Here is a 24,079-nt window from a genome sequence, read left to right on the forward strand (position 1 = left end):
ACACACAACGCACGGACACAGAGAGGCGGCAGGAGAGAGGGAAGACGTCATGGTTTGACTCTGTGTGTTTGCACTTGCAATGATCGTGGCTCCTGCATTAGTCGGCACATTCCTCGAACAGCAATGAAGGTAGGTGTGCACCCCCCCCCCCCCATATCTCTCATTACACAGCTTTGTTTATGATGACATGGCAGTGACTCACTAGTGTTAGCTTTACGCACTACTAAGGTGATAGATTTTGTTTACACGAGGTTATATAAGGAGACGGGCTTCAAATGCAGCGGTGGCGGCTATTTTGAGGGCTTGTCGTGGGTTATCTCGGGTGGTGATGTGTGTTTTTATGTGTGTGGTCGATGCAAACGTGAAGCCTGGGTTTTACTCCCCCCGCCTCCCCCCCACCCGCTACAGTTCAGTGGACGCAAAGCCGCTGCACAGCCACCTTCCATTCATCGCTTTAATCCGCTCTAACGAGATCGCGGGGGCGCGCGTTGTCGGTCGTGCACGAGGAGGATGTTTGGGGGACGTCTCGGGGAGGACGCGAGGATCGCCCCTCAGCTCCTCACTTTGTGTCGGGGTTCTCCCCTGTGTGTGTGTGTGTGTGTGTTGGCTGCAGACGAGGACGAAGCGATGACGTCATTTGCTCAACCACAACATACAACGCATGCAGCTCCAAGCGTCCAATGAAGAGATTTAAAAATAGCTTTCTATTGTGGTTTCACGTTGCAGTGGCGTGCATTGCATCACGCTGAGAGGTTTGGTGTGGAATTTTCTCCTACTTCCATCTTCATCCATCAATTTTCATAACCGCTTATTCTTTCATCATGTATAACACACAATTGGTAATGTTTCTGTAAGTTATTTTCCTCGACATCTCTAAATATAAGTGGAGTGTGCAATGGATTTGGAGCAATTATTTTGAAATTGAAAGTCAAGTCGAAGTCTACTAATTGGTTATTCTACACTATTTTATTCTTTTTCTCAGTTTTTATTGTATTAAGGATAGACGAGCATATTTTGCGCATGACTGTGCTATCTGTCTCATTTAGGGTCAAGTACGATATTGTCGTAATATTGCAACAATGGTTAAAATATTAGGAACGAGTCGGCTAATTGGTTCAAGCCTGACAATGATTTAAAATTCAGTAGGGAAAAAAACCACACTTATTTTAGTAGTTTAAATGTAAAAATTGAATCTAATAAATTGCATAAATAAACACATTGGAAAATACTCTTTGACTTTTTGAATTGAACGACTAAAATTAATTCGCTTTTCATTTTCCTCGCTTCCATTTGGCCAAATCGCATCATCTTATCGCCAGAATAACGGACATTTTGTAAATGATGGTCGGTAAAAGAGAGTCCCGCCGGTTTCCGCTGATGTATTTTTTTCCTCTTGCGTCACGCGGCGATCCCCGCGGCTGTCGATTTTGTTTCCGTGCTCTGGAAATGTTTTTCAGACCCGCCTTCAGGACTTCTAAATCTCTTTATTATGCGGGAACAAACTCCAACCGGCTTGGTCGCAGCTTGAGTTTTATCTGCGTTCATTCCACACGTCACACGTGAGATTTGATTTCTTCGGTGAGCCGCTTGGACACACGTCGGCAATTTGTGCGTTTGAGTTTCTTGTGTGACTGTTAGATGAATACTATTCAGCATGCATTTATGCATTCTTGTTCTGGCACTTGAGAGGGAAAAAAAAGACATTCAGCAGAGGCGAAATAAGTCTTGTAGGACTTTATCATGCACGGAGTATTTCCCCCTCCAATTAGACACCAGGAAACAAATACCGTAATTCAGTGATTTGCAATGTGTGGTACGCAGTCTCCCTCTAGTGGTATGTGAAAGGATCACTTAATTAAACTGCGCACGTTACAGTGGCTTAAACTTAAATAAATATATAATATTGTAGTGTACATTCAATGTCATGATTAGATTCTTTTTAGACTATATAGAAAACTGAAATGATTTGCTTTTCATTGTCATTAACTCATTCACTGCCATTGACGGCTATAGACGTCAAAAATTAATTTGCTCTATTTCTATTTGTTGAACATTTTTCCCACTTTTGTTAACAAGAGTTATGAAAACCTAGATTTTTTTATTGTATTAAAACAGATATAACATTTTTGATTAATCGTGAGTTAACTAATGAAGTCATGCGATTAATTACGATTACAAATTGTAATCGCCTGATGCCCCTAATTTTTTATAATCTTTTCTTTAATTTTTTTTATAAAATAAATAAATAATAATAATTCAAATGATTTTATTTATTTAAAAAAAAAGAAAAGATTATTAAAAATTAGGGGCGTCAGGATTTAAATCATAATTAATCGCATGACTTCACTAGTTAACTCTCGATTAATCACAAATTTTATATCTGTTCTAAATGTACCAAAAAAATCGAGGTTTTCATACTCTTGTTAACAAAAGTGGGGAGAAAAATGTTAAACTAATAGAAATAGTTCAAATGAATTTATGTATAAATCTATCTATAACCGTCAATGGCAGTGAATGAGTTAAATTATTACATCATTTCATGAAATGCATGCATCCGTATTTTTTATTCATTTATTTTTAGCACTACCTCGTGGCAATTCTACATTTGGTTATGCTGATCTGCACTTACATGCTAAGTGCAATCGTGGAAATCCTGCTAACAAACAAGGATGAAAACAAAAAAGTCCACACGCTGTTCTAGTACAGTCACATTTTTCGTCGACAGTCCTGCCGGTTTAGAGCTTCCCCTCGCCACATATAGTGCCTTGTTCCCGGGATTACGTAAGCAGTCCCTAAGCAGACGACTGAGGTCACATCACAGCGTGTTTGTGACAACTAAGAACCGGGAGGGAGCTGCCCGGAAACCAGAGGTGAATTTCTGCATTGTGTAGTGCAAAGACATTCACAATGGTGCTCTTATGTGTGTGTGTGTGTGTGTCAGCTATCGATTGACACGGCCTGGTAGAGGAGAGGAAGACGAACTTGCCCTTCCCCCTCCGTCATTAGCATGCTTGAGCTGTTATTCCCGCGTTTCATATTGTCAACAAACAGAATATTCAGCAAGACATTTCATTTTTTTCCCTATGTGTATGTATTAAGGGTGTCAAAATGTGTGCCTTAATTTTGAGTTAATTTAAAGTTCCTTAACGCCACAATATATTTTTTTTTTACTTGGAAAGCATGTACTAGGGGAATTCCAGTCGCAACGCAGCAGACACGTCCATGTCAAAATTTAGCAGTAATAAATGTAATAATAATGCATGTATTTGTGGAGACTGGGGTCAAGTTGTATTTTACAATTTTAAAAATGTGCAGAATTTCACAAGTTACTTCATGTCATTCACTGCCATTGACGGCTATGGACGTCAAAAAGAGCATGAAAACCTAGAAGAAGAAAAAAATGTACATTTAGAAAATAGGTAAAATTTTGGATTAATCGTGAGTTAACTAGTGAAGTCATGGGATTAATTATGAAAAATTACTATTTTTAAATAATATTTTCTTCTTTAAAAAAAGTAATTTAATTATTTTTATTTTATTTTTAATACTCTTTTTTTTTTAAAGAAAAGATTATTAAAAAATTAAGGGGGTCAGGCGATTACATTTTTTAATCATAATTAATAGCATGACCACTAGTTAACTCACGATTAATCACAAATTTGATATATGTTCTAAATGTACAAAAATAAAAATAAATCTAGGTTTTCATACTTTTGTTAACAAAAGTGGGAAGAATGTTTAACTAATAGAAATTGTTAAAATGAATTTTTGACCTCTATAGCCGCTAATGGCAGTGAATGAGTTAACAGAAAAAATGCACTAAGCTGTCACCAACGTCTTACAAATGCAATTATGCCATCTAGTGGCAGAAAAACGACCTCAACGCAAATATATATCACACTGGTGTTTTTTTCACGTTACAGTAATTAAAACTCAATTTTATGAATTATTATGAGATTTCTGTATCAATGACTAAAAGATGCAGCCATATTTCTACTAGTTAATTTTTTTCCCCACGTTTATGTTTACAAGAATATACAAACTTTATTATTATTTTATTGTACATTTTATTGTACATTTATAACAGATATAAAACTTGCGAGTTAATTCTTGATGTCATGCAATTAATTACGTTTAAAAAAATGTAATCGCCTGACACCCCTATATAATACTAGGGGTGCATTTTTCTGGCCAATCACCGATCCCCGATCTTTAAGAAGTCTAACCTGCTGATTGTGATTCATCCCATTTTTTCCCCAGCATACACCTTCAATGTTTCTATTTTGCAAAAGTACAATTAATAACCACTTCCAAAGGATTCAGCGGTTAAATGGCAAACGAATATGCAAATGTGAATTTTGGCGTACGAGTCCAGGCCGCGTACCACAATCTGCACTATATGAGCGTAAATGTGCGTTTGTGCTCGGCAGGCGGGGGCCTCGTCCATGTGGGCGTCATGCTGCGGACTGCTGAACGAGGTGATGGGCACGGGCACCATGCGGGCGCAGCAGCCCGGCTTCGGGGCCGGGGCCGGACCGTTCCGCTTTGCCCCCAGCGCCGGGTACTCCACGTACCCGCCCACCAGCTCGGGTAGCGCCGGGCAGCTGTGCAAGGCCTGCGGGCTGGCCTTCTCCGTCTTCAGACGCAAGGTAAGTTGCTCGATGCTACTGTTAAAGTGTGTGAATTGTTCAAGAAAAGCCCCCCCCCCCCCTCCTTAGCAATTAAAAAATTAATTTTTTCACAATATGTCCGCTTAAATAGAGCATATGAAAGCGCCTCAGCCTTGTGATCAAGCGCCTGAAGCAATTTGACGAAAATAAAATGAACACCTCTCTGGGAAAACTCATTCAACCTTTCTTACAGGCGGCTGTGTCGTCTTTTGCAAACGATACTTAAATCGTATTCCATCGCGCTGACATTTCTGCAGGGACTGCCATGTCAGAGTATAATGGCAGAGTGCATGCATGTGCCAGTCTTGACGGGCACGTGCCAGCTTCCTGCGTCGTGCACAACGGAGTCTTCGCGACGGGCTCGTCCGTAAGCCAGCGTGACATTTTCAGTCCACCTTTTATTTAATACGTGTCGGGGGGGCGGGGGGCGGGGGGGGGGGGATTAGCAGCGAACGATAGCGGGGAAGGTGTCGACGATGGCGAGGAAGCGAGAAACGTTTGCGCGTGAGTGATGAGCAAATGTTTACCAATTGGGCTGACCTCCTTTCACAGCCATTTGAAGCGTCAATCCACTCAGCTGCTCGGTGAAAAAGTGGATGAGAAACAAAAAAGCACTCTAATTGTGACCCCCCCCCCCCTCTCAATATTGCGATTTAATATGCAATTATTTACAATAACCAATATCAGATTTATTGTGTGAAAGCTGAAGGCCTTTTACGCGTTATTCCTATTTTTTTTTTAATTCCTCCCACATTTTTGACAAGCATCTCCTTCCGCTTTAATTGTCCGATTTGCATCTTTCCAATTACATCATATTCCAAAAAGTTATGCCATAGGGGCTAGTATTTTGCTAATTCTAAATATTCACACATTCAACGCTTTTCACCCAAATTTTGCCACCATTTATTCACAATTTCGCCCTTAAAAGTTGTTAACAATTCATTCTGAATGTCACATTACATGTTTATATTGTTCCTGTTTTAAATTTAAATCATTCCGATCGTTCAATTTACCTTGGGATTAATTTTCAACATGCTCACATTTCCCAATGACCAAAAAATGCAAAATTTTCACTTTTAAAATATCAACAAAAAATCTTTTCATTCTCACCTGAGAGTCTGAGACAGTCAACGAAACGGATTCACATCGTCCCCAATTGAAATTTCAATCATTCAGATCAAACTTTTGAACATGCCACATTTTTGCACATACCAAAAATTCCCAATTTTGACCCCCAATAATTTCTGCATTAGGTCCATCATTTACATTATTCACCCTTCCCTCAGCATTATTTGACCAATTCAAACCATCCCAACTCGTTCAGATCATTTTAGCCATCTCATTTATTATTCCCATTCACAAAATGGACAATATTTTCCTCAAAAAACATTTTCATTTTTACCTCCAGTTTCCGCATATATTGACCACCGATTCAAGCCATCCCATCTTCAACATGTTCAGCTCGTTCCATTCTCAATCCATGTCATTCAAAAGAATTCCACATGCTTCAGTTTTTTTTTAAGTCATCCTTTTAGCCTTCATATGGGATTTATCCAGAGATTGCAAATGTCTAGTTATACATAAATTTATTGGGAGCATCACTTTTTCTTTTTTTTTTCACTTTGCTATAATATCACTCAACACGAATGTGGGAAAAGTGAAGAGCTCTGAACACTCTTCCAAATATGACTATTCTTGGAAAGAAATACGCCAGAACTCATATGGGCCGCGGTGGTGGTTCTTCATCAGGTGGACTGCATGATGACTGACGCTTTTGGGTTAAATCCCATCAGTTTGTCTGTTCACGAGTACAAACAGCAGCTGCAACGAGCTCAGCGCCGCCTTCAGGGGCCGCTTTTGCGTATCAAGGTTTGCATAGAGTCAAACTTATTTATAAGGAGCCGCGAGAGGCGCGCCGGCGACCCTTCAAAATGCCGACAGGAGTCTGACACGGGGACGTGCAATATTTAAGGGCAGTTTATTAGATGATGCTCGAGTGGTATTAAAAAAAGAATGACGGATGACGTCCTTTTTGGTGCGAGTGTGAAGGAATTGCCTGTGAATGCCAAAGAGCTGAAACAAAAATGGAAATGTTGCAGGATTAACTGAAACATACAATGTAAGAATGAAAAAAAGCAAAATTTGCACTTTCATTTTATTGATAAGCTGAAAAATCCACCTCCTAAAATCTTTTTTAGGCCTTTTTTCTTTAAAATTTCTGCTGTTGCCATTCAGGTTTATTTTTGGAATTCTTGAAAATTCAAATAAAAATAGGTGGATGGAAACCCACCTTGTAACTTTGAGTGTGTGTGTCTTTAAAAGGTATGGGCCTGGTCTGGTGAGTGACATGGGAGTCAGCGACACATAATGAGGATTATTTGACCGGATGATTTAATTGGCCGACATCAGAGGTGGCAAATCCAGGTCCAGAAGGTAAAAACCCTATCACAGTTTGGCTTTAGCCCCGGATGCTAGCTAGCTAGCTCCCTAAAAGGTAAACAAGCACCGTGGGAGCTAGCTAGGGACCTAGCTAGCTAGCATCTGGGGCTAAAGCCAAACTGTGGGCAGGGTTTTTACTTTCTGGACCTGGATTTGCCACCTCTGATGTCGGCCAATTAAATCATCCGGTCAAATAATCCTCATTATGTGTTCATTAGAGCTTTTAAAATTGGCAAAAAAAAAAAGAAACCCGGCTAATTTAAATTTGGTGCTGTGTTTTGGTTGTTGTTTTTTTAACACATTACAACAAAATCCTTCCTCCCAAAAAAAAATCAACAAAAAGATCGACCAAGCACCTTAAAAATCTGCAAAAATAGGGTGACCCCCCCCCCCCTCTTCACTGATTTATTACAACATAAGAAAAAATACATTAAAATCCCCCCGCCCCCCTAAAAATGTGTTAAATAAATCTGCCAATTTTTGCCGATTTACCTCCTCTTTGTTTGTGAAGTACCAAAAAAAAAAGAAAAAATATTGCAAAACCAGTTGTAATTTTCTGCCTGTAATGCCCCAAAAATATATATTTTTAAAAATGAATCAGCCAATGAATCAGTAATCGGAATTTTATTCTGCCAAATATCACCTTAAAAAAAATCGGGTGGGCCCTAATTGCGACACAGAAACCCGTCAAACTCCTTCACATGGTGACTAACGCCGTCCTCTCGTTCGACAGCACGTTTGCTGCGACTGCAAGAAGAGCTTCTGCGCGCTGTGCTCGGTGCTGCAAGAAAACCTGCGCTGCTGCGCCACCTGCCACCTGTTGCGGGGCACCGCCTTCCAACGGCCGCGCCTCATGCAGCTGCGCGTCAAGGACCTGCGGCAGTACCTGCTGCTGCGCAACATCCCCACCGACACCTGCAGGGAGAAGGAGGACCTGGTGGACCTGGTTCTGTGCCACCGGGGCACGAGGGAGCCGCCCCGGCCCGTAATGGTGGTGGAGGAGTTGGAGGAGGAGGAGGAGGAGGAGGAGGAGGAGGAGGAGGTGGACGTGGACACGCCCGAGGAACGAGAGGAGGAAGATGACGAAGACGACACAGACAGTCTGCGCTCACACGCCACCTCGCCTCCCTCCCCCATCGGCTCGGCTTCCGAACAGTCGCTCGGGTCCGCCTCTCAGGGAGTCGTGCTCAGCCCAAGTGACAGCTCAGGGACCCCAAGCCAGGTGACACAATCACACACTTACAGTAGCCTGCAGTAAAAAAAAAAAAAAAAAATACAGTATAAATTTGGTATACGGTAGAGATTTGGACTCTTTTTGATGATATCATTATATCAGTCTCAGTGTGAAAAGTGTCTCGCCGTTGGGAGAAGTGACGTCACTGGTGGCCATCTTACGTTGCCGTACATGAAATTCCATCATGTATGACATGTAGTTGTACCAATAAGTGTGGGAGAAGCACTACATGTACATTTCATTGCAAAGAAAAATAAATAATTTTCTCTTAGTAAAAGTAAAGCCCATCAGGAAAAAAAAATGGCTGCGAAATGTAAACCTAACCCGTGTGTCAAAATGGTCAAAATTGAAATAATATCCTCTGAATGCTCTTTATAAGGCTCTCATGATTCCATACAGGGATCCTAGCATAAAACGCGCACCAAAAACTGTTTTCAGCGGGAAAAAAATAACAGAAGTTGTTTGTAAAAGTGGCAATGTAAGATGGCTGCCCTCTAGCTTCAGCCGCGAGGGTTCTATTGGCAGTCCATTGATATATACAGTAAGTCCGTGCTTCAAGTACGTCTGACTGGGAAGTTTAAAGAACTGTTGGCCATATCTGCCGCTCGAGAACTACCTGGGAACGCCAGGTGCTAAGCTAATTTGCGTCATGCTAGCTATGAACTGCGGCTGGCTAGCTAGTTCAACTAAATATGAGCCACTCCTCTAAGTCACCTCGCCGCCATGATAGCGGGGACGCAACATTTCTGACAAATATTAGGACTAATGGAGGACAAGGAGTAAAAAAAAAAATCATGTGACACACGAGCAAGGGAGAACCGGAGAAGACGGAGAAGCCATGCTAACTGTTAAGCTAACGTGAAAAGATGGTGAATAGAAAAGAAGTCCATCCCTAATAGACTGTATATTATCATATTTTTTGTCTAGTTATTTTTCTTAGATTAAAAAAACTATTATTTTAAGCATTTTTTTTTTTTTTTAGCATAATAGAATTTCAACAATTGAAACTTGTCAAATAGCTTGAAAATCTAACGTGGCCCTTGAGTCCAAACGTTTGCTCAGCCCTGCTGTCGACGCTCGTCGAGCTGATTTTCGACAACAATTACGCTGATTTGCTCTCCACCGACGATGAAAAATCTGCACGGATTCTGCATTCATGCGACAGCTGCAAGCAGCAGCGTTTACTCGCTGACTGTCAATGTGTGTGCGCGCGCGCATTCAGACCGTCGAGCAAGGCGGCTTAAGCCCTTTGCCTTTTTTTAGGTCGCTTACATGGGCTGAGTCAGTTATGTAACGCGCGCGCGCAGGTTGACAACTCCCCGCAGCAACGCAGCTGACACCAAACGCTACACTAAACACTACATTAACACATTAAAACACGCACACACACAACTTCCTGTGCACTGTGCTGGGCATTTTGCCATCATATTTATTCTTCTCTTGTTTATAGTGTGGCAAGGAAGTTGAAATTCCAATTCTGTGGCCACTCATTTGAAACCCTAACCCGACTTAAAAACATGAAGTCACACATTCTGTCATTCCTCAAAATTCTCACTGTCTCTCTCTCTCTGACCTACCATAGTTTAAACCCCCATTTGAAACCCTAAGCCATGTTTGGAATCCTACTTTGAAACCCCCAACCTCAGGGTTTGACACCCTACTTTGAAACCCTTAACATAGTTTGAAACCCAAACACAAGTTTGAAACCCTACTTTGAAACCCTAACCATAAATTTAAACCCCGACTTTGAAACCCTAACTTTGCTTTGAAACCCGAGATCACGCATGCCGATAGTTGCAACTATCAACCAAAACTTTTTGTTACCCTACTTTGAAACCCTAACACCAGTTTGAAACTCTACCAATAGTTTGAGTCATACTCTGAAACCCCAACTTTAGTTTAAAGCCCCAATTTGAAACTCAGCCCAACTTTGAAACCCTAACCTTACTCTAAAACCCTAACTTTACTTTGAAACCCGAGATCACGCATGCTGATAGTCGCAACTTTCAACCAAAACCCTTTGTTACCCTACTTTGAAACCCTAACATCAGTTTGAGTTACACTTTGAAACCCTAACTTTAGTTTAAAACCCCAATTTGAAATTTAGCCCGAGTTTGAAACCCTAACTTTACTTTGAACCCAAGGTCACACTTTCTGACGGTTGCACCCATCAATCAAAACCCTAATCCCTGGCATAAACTCTGGTCTTACTTTGAAACCCTAACCCGAGTTTGAATCCCTACTTTAAAGCCTCCCAAAAAATCAATGCATAAAAAAAAAAAAAGTAGCTGCAGAAGAGTCAACCGAATGCATTATTAATTCGTCGGCGGAGGAATGTGCTGAGACCGCGCACACACACGCACGCACACACGCACGCACACACTGAATCAAGCACTTGCTCGTCTCCTCTACGGAAGTCTTCATTCATTCCTGACCTCCATCTTAAAAGCGAATCATTAAGCGACGAGTTAAGCGCGCGCTTCAATATGTTTCTTGCGGTGTTAGATAACGGAACAGATGCACTCTGAATACAAGCAATCCAGTCCTTCCGTGCGATACTGGAAGTCGTCCGCGTGATTGGGTCGAGGACGACTCGGTTCACTTTGAACCTTGAGAAGAAGAACAAAAAAATTGAGCTTTGAAAAGGATTCGTATGGTGTTGAGAGTGAAGGTCGAGTTAGAACGCAGCTTTGTTAGACATTGATATTGTTGTAGTATAATAGTACTAGTTGTGTGTTTTTTTTTGTATTTTCAATATTTGCCTTTCCTTTCATTTTCATCTTAGTTTTATTTGTTTTAGTTTTATTGTGTGATTTTTGTGTTTTTATTTTTTCATTTCAAATTTTAAATGTTAATTTTCTTTAAGCTATACTTTATATTTTAACTTAACTCATTTGCTCCCAAAAATTTATAAATATGTTAAGTATGTTATTTTAAATGTTGTAAGTATCCCAAAGACGTATTTATACGTTAAAAAAATGCTATAGCATAAAGAAGGCTTTGATGCAGCCTCTCAACTGCAAAAAAAGTAAAAGAGTAAAAGAGATCAACCAGGGCCATGTTGCAACAATCTCTTTCCCCCAGTGTTTTAAACAGGTTTGTGAATAATGATGAAACTTAGCTAATGCTAATTGCTGCAAAACTTCCTGATGAAAGAAGAGACTCTAATCTTTCTTTTGTTAAGTTCCATGTTTTCATAGCAATAGAACACATAATTTTGTGAGCCTTGCAAAATCAGTCAAAATCCAGTAAAACAGCCAGGAGCGAAGGGGATTGCTTCAGTAAAAAATGGCTGGCAGGGAATGTAATTTTTTTCAGTTTAAATTTTTTTAATTTCAGTTTGTTTTGTTTTTAAATTCAATTACTTAAAAATAATAAATGTTTTCAATATGAATCATTTTAGGTCATTTCACTTTACAGAATATGTTAAAAAAAAGAACAAAAAAGCAAAGGAAACAACCTGATTTGTGTAATATAATATTTTACAAAGGTCCAAAGGTGCCGACCGTTCCTAACTTTGTCGCTCGGTTCGTCGTCAGTTTTCCCCTCAGGAGCGCGAGGACACGCCCAGCACGTCGCTCCTCGATCTGGAGCAGACGGCCAGCGTGACGGAGGTCAGCCCGGCCACGCAGAGGAAGGTGCGCGCTTCGCTGTCCGACCTGGACGACGAGGACGCCATCGAGAGGCTGTCGGTTCGCCAGCTGAAGGAAATCCTGGCCAGGAACTTCGTCAACTACTCGGGCTGCTGCGAGAAGTGGGAGCTGCTGGAGCGCGTGCATCGCCTCTACCGGGAAGACCGGAACAACAGGAAGTCCAGTAGGCAGACACACGACTTAAAATTCCATTTTTGACATCTTGACATTTTATTGTGACCTGTTTTTTTCCCCCTCACTTTTCTTCTTCTAGTGGAAAATGTGAGCATTACTGCAGGTAAGGACATTCTCATGTCACTAATGACCACCCCCCCCCCCCCCCCCCGGCCCCAAACAAGTATTGAGTTGTCATTATGCAATGAAAACATGTATAAATATTTTATTTTTATTTTTTTAATAACAACAATATAAAATAATAATGATTAAAAAAAAGGTTAAATAAATATTTTGTGTTCATTTATTACAAATTCAAAAATGAGGGAGATGCAATTTGGAGATAAAACTTTTTTTGTTGACAATTTTGAAAAAAAAATATTTTTTATTTTTTTATTTTATAAAAGAATAATATAATGAAATAACAATTTTCTTTAAGATAATTATTTTTTTTGTATAAAAAAAAACTGGCCTGTGACTTTTTTAAATGAAAGTAATTTTGTTTTAATAATTGATTAAATTCAAACTTTACTTAATTAAGAAGAAAAAAACATTTGTGGGTGGCGAAATATAAGTGGGGTGGAAAAGACAGAATTTCTTTATTTAAAAATACTTTTTCAAACTGATTTTAAGTTTGAAAATCTTTATAGTGAGGCATGTTTTTTTTAATTACAAATAATTTGAAAGAAATCAATTTGTTGTTTTTTTCCCATAAAAGGAAGTACATAAATAAATTGCTCTTTTTATTAGAAATATTTCATCGGAATTGTTTTTTTCTTTCTTTTTTTCTTTTCTTTAGAATTTATGTTCATACCTAAATGGAGATTTGGAAGAAAAAAAAAATATATATTTTTTTTAATTATTATTTCTGTTTTTGAAACTTTATGTTCGATGTTTAAAAAAGTATTTTACAAACAAAATTTGAATTGGGATGCTTTTTCATTCAAAAGTAAAATTGTAAGTAAAAAATTCATTTAAAATAATTTCCCTTTTACGTAGAAATATTTTGTTATAATTGTTTTTTAAAAATATATTTATAACTTAAATTTTTTTGAAGACTGCACACTTCTTTACTTCAATAATTAAATTTTAATTTGGAGATTTATGTTAGTGTTTGCATGTGCGCACAAACGATATATTTGTTAACATTCTTTCTGAACTCCTTTTTTTTTTGTCTACACAGTGGTTGCATATCCTCCTCTGTGCAACAGTGCAGTCGGAGGTAAGCTCTTTTTTTTTCTAAACCAACTCAGAATAAGTTTTAAAAAATTATAATTTTGGGAACAAGTTGGTGTGTTATGAGAATAATGTAAAAAAACAACAACTAACAAATCTTTTTTTTCTTCTCATCTGCACAAATTTGAAATCATGGTAAATCGATTTTAATGCCCAAATGAAAACCGTACACACGGGCTGCAGTTGTTGAATATTGTTAGAATCAAATATTCTCTCAATTTTCCCATCGATATTTACCGGTAGAAAAAGTATGACGTTAACATAGCTTACGTTATTTTGTGTTTTTTTTATTTTTTTATTGACGGATGAAGTTAGATGTAGTAGTTTTGTGTTTCTTATCTAAGCTTTGCATATTTCTAACTTAACACGTAGCAACAGGTTAGCCTGGCGCCCACGTCACTTACCAGTCATCAGTCGCGTCTTGTTTTTCGCCAAGCAAGTCCCAAGTCCTAAAAACCGGCACCTTAAACCAAGTCACATGACTCGAATCTATAGCCTTGGTGCTTTACGTGTTCCGCAGACGGCGTGAAATCGCAGCTGGCCTCCGACGAGAACCTGTGCCGCATCTGCATGGACGCCATCATCGACTGCGTTCTGCTGGAGTGCGGCCATATGGTGACCTGCACCAAATGCGGCAAGAGGATGAACGAGTGCCCCATCTGCCGGCAGTACGTGGTGCGAGCCGTGCACGTCTTCAAGTCGTAGAGAGACTCTCGCCGCCAGAGACGCTTGAAACGGGGCGCCAGCGGCTTGGACCGGCGGTTCTGATTGGACGCGGCTGGGGTGCAAACATGTGCAATACCGTTCCAAAAAAAAAAAGAAAAAAAGGAGACTTATGTGTGTACGCGTTTTATGTTACGCCATATAACACACTTATTTGCTCATACTTAACTTTGCTTTTCATATCCAGCAAGCTTGATGCGACGCCAGTTTGTATTCATTCAGAACCTTAGAAAGCAGTTTACAGTAAGGGTTTATCTTGATTTCTATCATTTCTCATTTTTATTTTACCCCCAGCTGGTATTGTGACCCGTTTTGGCCTTTTAGATGGCTGTGACCAAGCCATTTCAAAATAAAATACTGCCCAAAGGACATAATCCACTAAAACATCGTCATGAGCTAATTCTGATTCTCAGTGTGGTGCGAGGGCTCCCTCTAGAGGTACGCGGCGGAACATTTAATTTTTAATTTTAAATCCATCAAAGTTACTTACCACTAGCATCATCCTAGCTAGCGTTAAGCTAATTCATCTCTCAGGTCCATCGTCCAAAAGTTTGCTAATGCCCTTTTGTTTGTTGCTAGCATGGCCAACAGTGAGGTATTAGCTGGCCAAATATTAGCATTGCTAGGACGGCGTTAGCCTGACAAATGTTCCCGTAGCTACTATTTCCCTGCGTCCGCTCTAACGAAGCGCACATGTAGCATTCACACGTGATCCCCAAGTAGCTAACGTATGTCACATGCTAGGAGAACAGTCCGCCATGACGCATTCGGACGCAAATGTGAAAAATCTGATTACCGGAAGGGTTAGCCAAAATTTCTTCTTTTTTGTTTTTGGGTCTTTAAAATTGCACCTTTTCCATCAAATGAACCCTTATTTTAAACTTCTGCCAGGGATGGAAAATGGAAACCGCCGAGCAATATCAGTTTTCACATCATCAATTTGATGGTAACAGCTGCTGCCTCCTCTTCAATCTTTTCCTCACCCTGGGAGAGGTAATAAGTCTGTTTCACGCCTGTTATGCAAGGGAAGTCCTTCTTGAATTTTCACTCATCCATATATACAAAAAAAAATATGCGTGCGAAATCGCTGTTACTGTAAATGTGTTGCATATAGATAGCTTCTATCGTTATTATGAATTAAATGTCTATTTTTACATGGACTAGCTAAGCTGGGAGTCTTGGAGGTTTATGATTAGAATGTATTTATGACGGTTTTGTCAAGACCTTTAAATATATTGATGGTGTCGCTTTGGAATTTTTTTTGTCTCACCTTCCCCATTCAGGTAAGTTTTGTTTTTTTCTTCTTCCATTGTTTGATTTAGCGCGGCTGTTTTGTCAATGGACGATGTCATTCACGGGCAGCTAGTCTTCTGGTGAGCACTCATATAACCCTGGATCTTTATATTTTGGAATGTTTGACCTTTTTATTTTGGTAAACAAAACAAAAAAAAAAGGATTTAGTAGATTCAATAAAATTCAGTCAAACTGTTTTTAAAAGGCTTTTAATATATCTTGGGGGGGGGGAAAAACTCTCCCTAGACTTTAAATGTGTACAACATTTACAGTCAACATGTATAATACACAAACATACAGTGGTTTAACCATACCAAGTAACAATGTAAACATGTCCGATGAACTTAAAAGTTAAAAAAAAAGAAGTACAAAACTGGAAGTAAAAACGAAAACATATCCATATGAAAACACGTGAAAAGTGCATTTAACGGTGTTCACTGCTTCAAAAACAGTGGGTATTAACAAATGTGGAACATAATCCCTCCTTATTTGCGGACCCCTCACCCCATTTGGGTTTTTACCCATTCCCCCGCGTATTCACAGTTTTGACCGAATCTCCCGTTTATGAACAGAAAAGGCCACAAAGTAACTCATTTTGATATCCATTCCCCCACTTATTCACTGTTTTGACCCCCCCCCCCACGATTACAACCATTCCCCCACTTATTCACTGTTTCCCCCAAATCCCCCTTTATTCACTGTTTGTGACCAAATCTCCCAATTATCGGACGGTTTTGACCCAATCCTTGCTTATCTGCGGTTTTGACCTAATCTCCCACTTATTCACGATTTCACCCATTCCCCCTCTTATTTACTGTCTCCCCCAAATCCCCCACTCATTCACTGTTCTGACCCAATCCCCCACTTAAACCGATGGTTTTGACTCACTCCCTGCTTATTTGCGGCTATGATCAAATACCCAAACACCACGCGCCCCCTACTGTTTTTTTTTTTCTCAAATCCCCCACTTATTCACTGTTTTGACACAATCCACCGCCTATTCACAATTATAAAGGCGCATCAGTTATGTATGGATTTTCTCTATTTGTGGTTGGGCTGGGTCCATTGTAGTATGGTGCCAAAATAGTCAATCATTACAAAAGCTGAACATTCTCAAATTATTTTTAGTTTGAACTCAAAACTTTTTCTTCCTATGAGTCAAAACAGGGAGATAAAAAAAAATTTACCAACTTTTTGCAGTTTCTTCAAATGGCACAGGGTGTAAAAAAAGAAAAGAAGAAGAAGCAACCTGACAAACAAAAATTGTCTGTCTCCATTTTTTTATGCATATTCTCTCAAAATGGGGCGGAGAACCTACGAACCACCGGAGCATTTTCATAAAAGCTCAGATGTATCAAATGTCATCAGTCCCCATTTTAAGTAAATGCAATCACTCTCTTTCCGGACTTTTCCAAAGTGACTGCCTTCAAACTAATGACAGCTTAATTTTGTTGAAAGAGCGAGCATGCATGTTGAGCTAATAGTATACTTTCGCCACAAACGACACGCGTAACGGAGGAATGATAACAAGAAGCTTGTAGCTAGGAAAAAATATATAATTACAGCTCTGGGAGAAAAAAGAAAAATTAAGAGACCTTTTTAGTTTTTTTTTTTTTTAACTAGTTTCTTTTTCTGCAAGTAAATGCTCTGTTTGTAATTGGAATTTGGGAGTTATGCTGTCAGTATAAAACAACAAAACAAAAATGAAACATACAATCGATAAAATAAGTCTAAACACCCCTGTTCAAATGCCAGGTTTTATTTATCGTCTGTGATTAACCCCAAATAACATTTTGCTGTTCTAGTAAGTTCATTTGAACAGGGGTGTGTAGACTTTTTATATCTGTTGTATACCTACAATCTTGCTGTGGTATCAGTTTTTCCAGAGCTGCATGAATACAAGAACATGTCAATAAATAAGAAAAAAGTAGAAAAGTTAATTTGTTGTAGTTCAATTCAAAAAGTCAAAGAAAAAAGAAAAAAAAACTTTTACATTTGCATTAGGTTACCAAAAAAATCATATTGTCATTATGGGCTAAAATTTTGAGGGCAACAAATGAGTAGGGCCATGGCTGATGCGGATTCCAATATTTGGCACCCCCAATTTTTTTTTATAACTGATTAATCGGTTAAAGTTACATTTTGAATTGAACTAATAACAATAAAACGTTTTCCATCATATTCTAATGTATTGAGATGTGCCTATATATAAACTGTAATACACTCGACAGTGTCGGCATTTGTGTAATAGGTGCAAAAAACAAAAACAAAAAACGAAAGCTATGACGCACATGACGATCAGTCAAATGTGCTTCAATAAATATCAAACTCAATAAAAAAATAATAACAAAAAACACTGTGTATTGATTATCAATATCAGTAGTATAATACTGTACATGAGTGTAGGAAACGCTTTCTGCTACAAAAATAGTCAATCTGGAACAGAAGAAAATAGAAGAAATAAATAACAAAAAACGTCACACAGTTCCGGCCAAAAGTTTAGAGACGCTTCCTCGTGCTATTGAATGGGAAGCCGTGTCTAAACTTTTGGCAAGCACTGTCACATTTTTACATTCTGGCTCAGTAGTTGGCAAGAGGAGACAACACACGGTGCTGCTACCGTCCTCTTCTCCTTCCTTCCTCCGGTGGTGCTGCGGCGCCCCCGTGTGGCGCAGCGCGTTAGTCGCGAGCGGCGGCGGCGGCGGCGGCGGGTTGGATCCTCTGCAGCAACTTGTCGTCGATCAGCTCGAACTGAACGCTGACCGACATCTCGGCCACGAAGCGCTGGCAGCCCTCCCTGCTCACCTGCTTGCAGAAGCGCAGGTCGATGCGGCGGATGCTGCCGCAGCGCTTGAAGTAGGTCAGCGATTGGTCCGTCACCCTGTTGCACACTGGCGGGTACAAATGGCGTGCATTGGTACGAGATTACAAATCGGGTACTGGGTTGGAAAATAGAAAAAAAAAAACCTGCAGGTAAACGACACTTTTAGGGATGTGACAATTAATATATTATTATTATTAAATAGTATTATTACTAATAATAACAACAATAATAATAATAATAATTAGAGCACGACAGATGAATCAATCATCTGGCAGATTTTTTCGGTTGATATTAGCTCTTTTAAAATTAGCAAAAATCTGCCATTCTTTGCCATTATAAAAAAATTAAAGATTATTATAATTTTTTTAATCGGCCAATTTTTTCAATTTTTTTTTCGATAATCAGCCGATTAATCAATTATCGGAATTGTTCTACCAATATAGTCAGGATCGACTTAAAAAAAATCCATAACAGTCAGGCCGTAACGATAATAACATTACTGATCACAGAATATTGCAACAATATTAACGATTGCTGATTAATCGCCAACTAACTAATTTTCAAAATAATCGATAATTATTTTTATAACCAATCGTTTACATACCTTTTTTTAATTTAAAATGGCACAAACTCTTGAAATGTCGTCTTCTCAATAGTAAATATTCTCAGATTTCTGTTGACCGCCTCTGTGCTAAATCAAAACAAAACATTCGACTTTTACTTTGAAAAATAATTACCATAATTGTCGCCGATTTTTCTGGCATGTATGCGGACCAAACCAGAGACTGAATCTTAATTAATTTATACTTGTGCATTTTCTGCACTGTCAAATTTAAATAATGCCCTATTTTGGAATAAAGGAATGGAAATTAATAGGTTTTTAAACTCATTCACTGCCATTGACGACTATAGACGTCAAAAATTCATTTGAACTATTTCTATTAGTTTTAAATTGTTTTCCACTTTAGTTAACAAGAGTATGACAACCTAGAAAAAAATATATTGTACATTTAGAACAGACATAAAATTTGTGATTAATCGTTAGTTAACTAGTGAAGTTATGTGATTAATTCTAATTAAAAATTGTAATCGCCTGATGCCCCTAATAAAAATTAGGGGCGTCAGACGATTAATTTTTTTTAATCATAATTAATCGCATCACTTCAATAGTGACGATTAATCACAAATGTTATCTGTTATAAATGTACAATAAAAAAATTATAGGTTTTCATAAAAAATGAAATAAAATGAAAAAATTATAAGCTATTAGAAATAGTTCACATGATTTTTTTTTTTTTTTTACGTCTATAGCCATCAATGGCAGTGAATGAGTTAAAAAACCTGATTCATTGGGGGAAAAAAAATTGACAGAAAGAGCCAACTCTCTTCTTGGCTCTCTCTCACCTGAGAGGTTGACGTCGGTGAGGGAGTCGCGGGTGGTGGTCCCGGCGGCCGTCAGGATGTTGACGGACTGGTCGGTGACGTGGTTGCAGTAGCTGAGGTCCAGCTTGGACAGCGCGGCCATGTGGCGGATGATGAGGCGCAGCGTGGCGTCGGTGACGTCCAGGCCGGCCAGACGGAGGTCCTCCACGTTGCGCAGCTTGCTACGGTTATCCAGCTGGCCTGTAGGGGGCGACGGCCGGCAGTGTGATGTCGATTACGCATCCAAATCTAACGAGATGGAATATAAAAATACGGACGAATTAACAGTCAATACCTGGCCTGTTATCGGTGGTGGGGGAGAGCAGGTCCCTCATCTGGGCGTCTTTCAGTCCCTCCACCCACTGGACGTCCAGCGTTCTCAAGAGAGGACAGCAGGAAGTGCAGAGAGCCGAGACGGCCACCCACGAGCAACCCGACAACAACAGCACCCGCAAACCTGCAAAGACGTGGTCAACATTTTCATGAGTTCAAATCTTTTTCCGGGACACCGTCGAAATCAGGTTAATCAAATTTGCATGTTGTGAAAAAAAAAAGCTAAAAGTAGCCTCTTTTTTTAAGCAGCATGCTAAGCTAATGAATATATCAAAAATGTTAAATACGGCACGAAAATGAGTTGCTCTACGTAGAGGATGAAGAAAATATGACTGTGGGTTTCGTTATATACATGTGCTGCTACTGTTTGTGTTCAAACCGTAGCTTAAAAAGCTACAGCACCAAAGTAGAGATGCTATTTAGCGTTAGCATTAAGCTAGCAGACTGCTTGCCAGCCAATGGCAGGACACGCAATCACACGTACACCAGCGGGAAAAATTCAGAGTCTTCGATGAAAGCTAATAGGAATATTTCGGGAACGTGGGCGGAAACCGGAGACTCGAACCCGGATCTCCCGACTGCGAGGCAGATGGCGCTCCACTCAACTCAACACAGTTTGAATACCTGGCAGTCTGTTGATGAGCCAGCTGAGTTGTTTCTTGGAGATGTTGGTCCAGCTGAGGTCCAAGGTGACCGGCTGCCTCCGGATGATCCCGCTCAGCATGAGGGGCGTGATGGACTTGCAGCGGTTCAAATTGATGCGCTTCCACAGCCTCTTGTCGCAGCACCTGGTCACAAATATATATATATATATATATCTCATAATTTGAAGCAAACAAAACAAAATGTCAACTCACCATCGGTTCCACGTCCGGCACACGCGCATACACACGCAAAGATCTCTGAGCGGCAGGTGTCCGAAGACGGACATCCAGGCCTCGCGCCGCATGACGTGCTCCCGGCCGTCGTTCAGGGAAAGCCGGTCAGGCGGGGGGCTGATGGGAGGCGGCCTGATGACGTGGCGCTCCATCTGGACGCATTTGGGCGGCGAGCGGCAGGGCAGTGGGCGGGGCGCGACCGGAAGGCTCCGGTTGCAGCCGAGCGGCGAGTGGCGTCGCGGCGTCCCGTTGGCCTCTCGCCGGTGCCGCATCCAGCCTCCGAGGTCCCCGCTGCCGTTGTTCAGGGGCCATCTCGGGTCGGACGCCGGTAAGTCGTTCTGGGGCTCCGCTTTGACCGGCCTGTGGTTCTGATTGGACGGGAGCTCCTCGGATTTGACCGTCTTTTTGTGTTGATTGGTTGCTTCTTCTCTTTTGGTGGCGCCGTCCTCCATCTTGGGTTGACTTTGAAGCCGGTTGGCTGAGTTGTTCTGGTGGTTGACGCCGTCTTCGGTCTTGAGTAGGCTTCTGCGTTGATGGCGAGCCTTTAAGGGAAATATGGACATTTTATTTGTGTGGTATGCGGGCTACCTCTAGTGGCACACTAGAGTACAATTCTGTTGTATTTAACTTTTAAGTTCCATAGATTTGCAGTTTATGGTTAAAAACTGTTTGTTTTAAAATATACAACATAAATATAATATATCCTCTAATTAGACACCAATTTCAGGTTGTTTTGTCCAAACGACTAAATATTTTTGGATTTTTTTAAATAAAACAAATCAAATTTGGGGGGTTGTTTTGTCAACAACAAAAAAAGCCAAACATTTTTGAGTGTTGTTTTGTCCAAAACAATTCCCTTTTTTTTTTTTTTAAATAGTTTTAAATAAAAGGACTACATTTTTTGCAGTTGTTTCATTTAAAACAGAGTTGTTTTAAATAAAATGACTTTTTTTTCTTTTCTTTTTTCAAAAGTTCGGTCAAATTGAAACAAATTTATCGCAAATTGGATTTTATATATATATATATTTCTGCCAAAAATCGGTAATGCATCGACTTAAAAAAATGCATATCGGTCAAGCCCTAATTTTCAACGCAACTCTTTTTTTCCCTTCAACCTTATTTTTTTGTAATTCCATAATACGATTTGTTCGATCATTCGATGCAGCCCTACCTTATTTTCTGACGACATCTCTGATTTCTTCTCCTCTGCCTCCTCTCCGCTGGGACCCGCTCCGGAGGCGCTTTTAGACGTGGGCTCGCTTTCTCCGGCCGCCGCCGTTCTCCTCAGCGGACTCGCAAGCACTTTGGATTTGTCCCCCGTCCTGTTGTAGTCGTCTTTTTCTCCATCCTTATCGTCGTCTTCCTTTCGGCCGTCCAACTCCTTCTTGGCCTTGAAGTGGATCCTGTGCAAAGAGAATCTGTCTTCCAGGTCGTCCTCGTACTCGCCGAGGTCGTTCTCCGTCTTGATGTGCCGGAGCAGCTTCGCGGTCAGAGGCTGGTCTACTTTGGAGAACTTTGGGGCAGTGAGGATCGTCATGGACAGAAAACATTAGGGATGTAAAACTAAAACTGTCACAATATATCGTCGTCGTCATGTCACGATATTAAAAGCAGCACATCTGTTAAAAAAATTGGGTTGATTTCTATTTGTGTAGTTTTAGCACTCTTTGGTGGCTATTTTTTTTTTTTGTGCAGTTTAATTTTCACAAGGCATGTTTTTGCCCTTCTATGTTTAAAATCCATGCTAATGGTCAGATGAAGGGGAACGTAATATGCTTGTGAACTGTCAATATGTGGAGGAACTCAATGTGTGCTTGCATAAGAGTAAGTGCCTCAATATATATTACATTTATATATTTTTATAAAAAATATTTATAATATTTTTATAATATTTTTCATTACTGTAATGTACAAAAGCACAATATTGTGTTTGTTTGTTTAGTTTTTTTAAGTATGAGCTCATGTTTTTACAATATTGTTATTATTTTAGTCATGCGATTAATTACGATTACAAATTTTAATCGCCTGATGCCCCTAATTATTAATCATCTTTTCTTTAAAAAACAAACAAACACATTTTGTGTTAATTTTTTTATAATCTTTTTAAAAAAAATTAAAGAAAAGATTATTAAAAATTAGCCAGGCGATTACAATTTTTAATCGTAATTAATTGCATGACTTCAGTTAACTTCACTAGTTAACTCACGATTAATCACAAATTTTATATCTGTTCTAATACAATAAAAAATTCTAGGTTTTCATACTCTTGTTAACAAAAGTGGGAAAAAATGTTGAACTAATAGAAATAGTTCAAATTAATTTTTGACGTCTATAGCCGTCAATGGCAGTTAATTAGTTAATATAGTTTAGTTTTTCCAATATAGTCATTTTTCATATAACATTGTGTATTGTTATGTTTTATTTGCATATATCAATTTTTCCATCTGAAAATCTCCCAGTGGCGTCGGGCTCGTGGCCTCACCTTCCTTTTGACATCGGCAGGTTCGTCTTGCGTGTCAAACAGTTTCCTCTTCTTCCTCAGAGGGTTTTCCTCCAGCCTGGACCGAGGCGAGCCATCCAGGGCCAGCAAAGGCGGTCGCTTCTTGGGAAGCTCCTCCTCTCTTTCGGCTTTTCTCTTGGCGCTGACAGCAATCGGAGGAGGCGAGGAGGCGTCGGACTCGTCCCTGCCGTCGCGGGTCGGACGAGTTTCCTTCAGCAGCGAGCCCGGGAGGTTGGACGCGTACTTGAATCCTGGGCCTCTTTTTTGCTTTGAGGCCAAAATATGAGAAAAAAAAAACAGCTTGACTTTATTTTTCTTGTTTGTGGAGATGGACAGAAAACATCCGCAGAAGAAATCCATACAGATGCTTACTTTGCCCGTTTTCCCAGCGTGGTTGCACGTGGGACACTCCCAGCAGTTCGGTAACTCGTCATTGATGACGCCGCTGGAGTCTTTCGCCTGCAAACAACAACCGTGTGAAGACTAGAAAAAAATCAAAATGGGCAAAAAGGTGTGGAGAAAAAAAAGTCTTTGTCATTATTTGTATTTTCTTCATTTTTATGTGGAATAACTAACTGGCCAAATACTTTTGTCCATATAGTTTAGATAAGATTGATTGCTACTGCTTTTATTAGATAGTATGTAATAATACACATTTGCAGTACACTAATTGAAATATTTTTCTAATTTGTATTTATTTATTTTAATCTAACATATTTAT

At 39.7% G+C, this 24,079-nt stretch overlaps 2 protein-coding genes across 5 annotated transcripts in view; one reads left to right on the forward strand and one right to left on the reverse strand.

Annotated features, from left to right (window-relative positions):
- The window catches only part of LOC147161607 (E3 ubiquitin-protein ligase RNF34-like), a 16,796-nt gene extending 21 nt beyond the window's left edge, over nt 1–16,775 (forward strand). Inside the window, exons 1-7 of one of the 3 annotated variants that reach the window (XM_086096324.1) lie at nt 1–129; nt 4,431–4,649; nt 7,843–8,331; nt 11,883–12,159; nt 12,250–12,273; nt 13,333–13,371; nt 13,906–16,775. The exon at nt 1–129 is cut by the window's left edge and continues 21 nt beyond it. In XM_086096324.1, coding sequence (XP_085952450.1) covers nt 124–129; nt 4,431–4,649; nt 7,843–8,331; nt 11,883–12,159; nt 12,250–12,273; nt 13,333–13,371; nt 13,906–14,090 — 1,239 coding nt within the window. In that variant the 5' untranslated portion in view covers nt 1–123 and the 3' untranslated portion in view covers nt 14,091–16,775. Of the gene's footprint in view, nt 130–508; nt 753–2,509; nt 2,871–4,430; nt 4,650–7,842; nt 8,332–11,882; nt 12,160–12,249; nt 12,274–13,332; nt 13,372–13,905 lie in introns of those variants that run through there. The other 2 variants (XM_086096323.1, XM_086096322.1) reach the window with 2 other exon arrangements.
- Nucleotides 16,240–24,079, reverse strand: part of LOC147161608 (lysine-specific demethylase 2B-like) — a 21,900-nt gene continuing 14,060 nt past the window's right edge. The window contains exons 15-22 of one of the 2 annotated variants that reach the window (XM_086096321.1): nt 23,731–23,817; nt 23,341–23,625; nt 22,030–22,371; nt 20,838–21,400; nt 20,605–20,768; nt 19,943–20,104; nt 19,630–19,848; nt 16,240–18,292 (exon numbers count right to left, since the gene is read on the reverse strand). In XM_086096321.1, coding sequence (XP_085952447.1) covers nt 18,081–18,292; nt 19,630–19,848; nt 19,943–20,104; nt 20,605–20,768; nt 20,838–21,400; nt 22,030–22,371; nt 23,341–23,625; nt 23,731–23,817 — 2,034 coding nt within the window. In that variant the 3' untranslated portion in view covers nt 16,240–18,080. Of the gene's footprint in view, nt 18,293–19,629; nt 19,849–19,942; nt 20,105–20,604; nt 20,769–20,837; nt 21,401–22,029; nt 22,372–23,340; nt 23,634–23,729; nt 23,818–24,079 lie in introns of both variants that reach the window. The other variant, XM_086096320.1, reaches the window with a different exon arrangement.

This window comes from Leptonotus elevatus, chromosome 15, assembly GCF_054856555.1.
Source record: "Leptonotus elevatus isolate MCC_2025b chromosome 15, RoL_Lele_1.0, whole genome shotgun sequence".
In the NCBI taxonomy this organism is placed as follows: domain Eukaryota; kingdom Metazoa; phylum Chordata; class Actinopteri; order Syngnathiformes; family Syngnathidae; genus Leptonotus; species Leptonotus elevatus.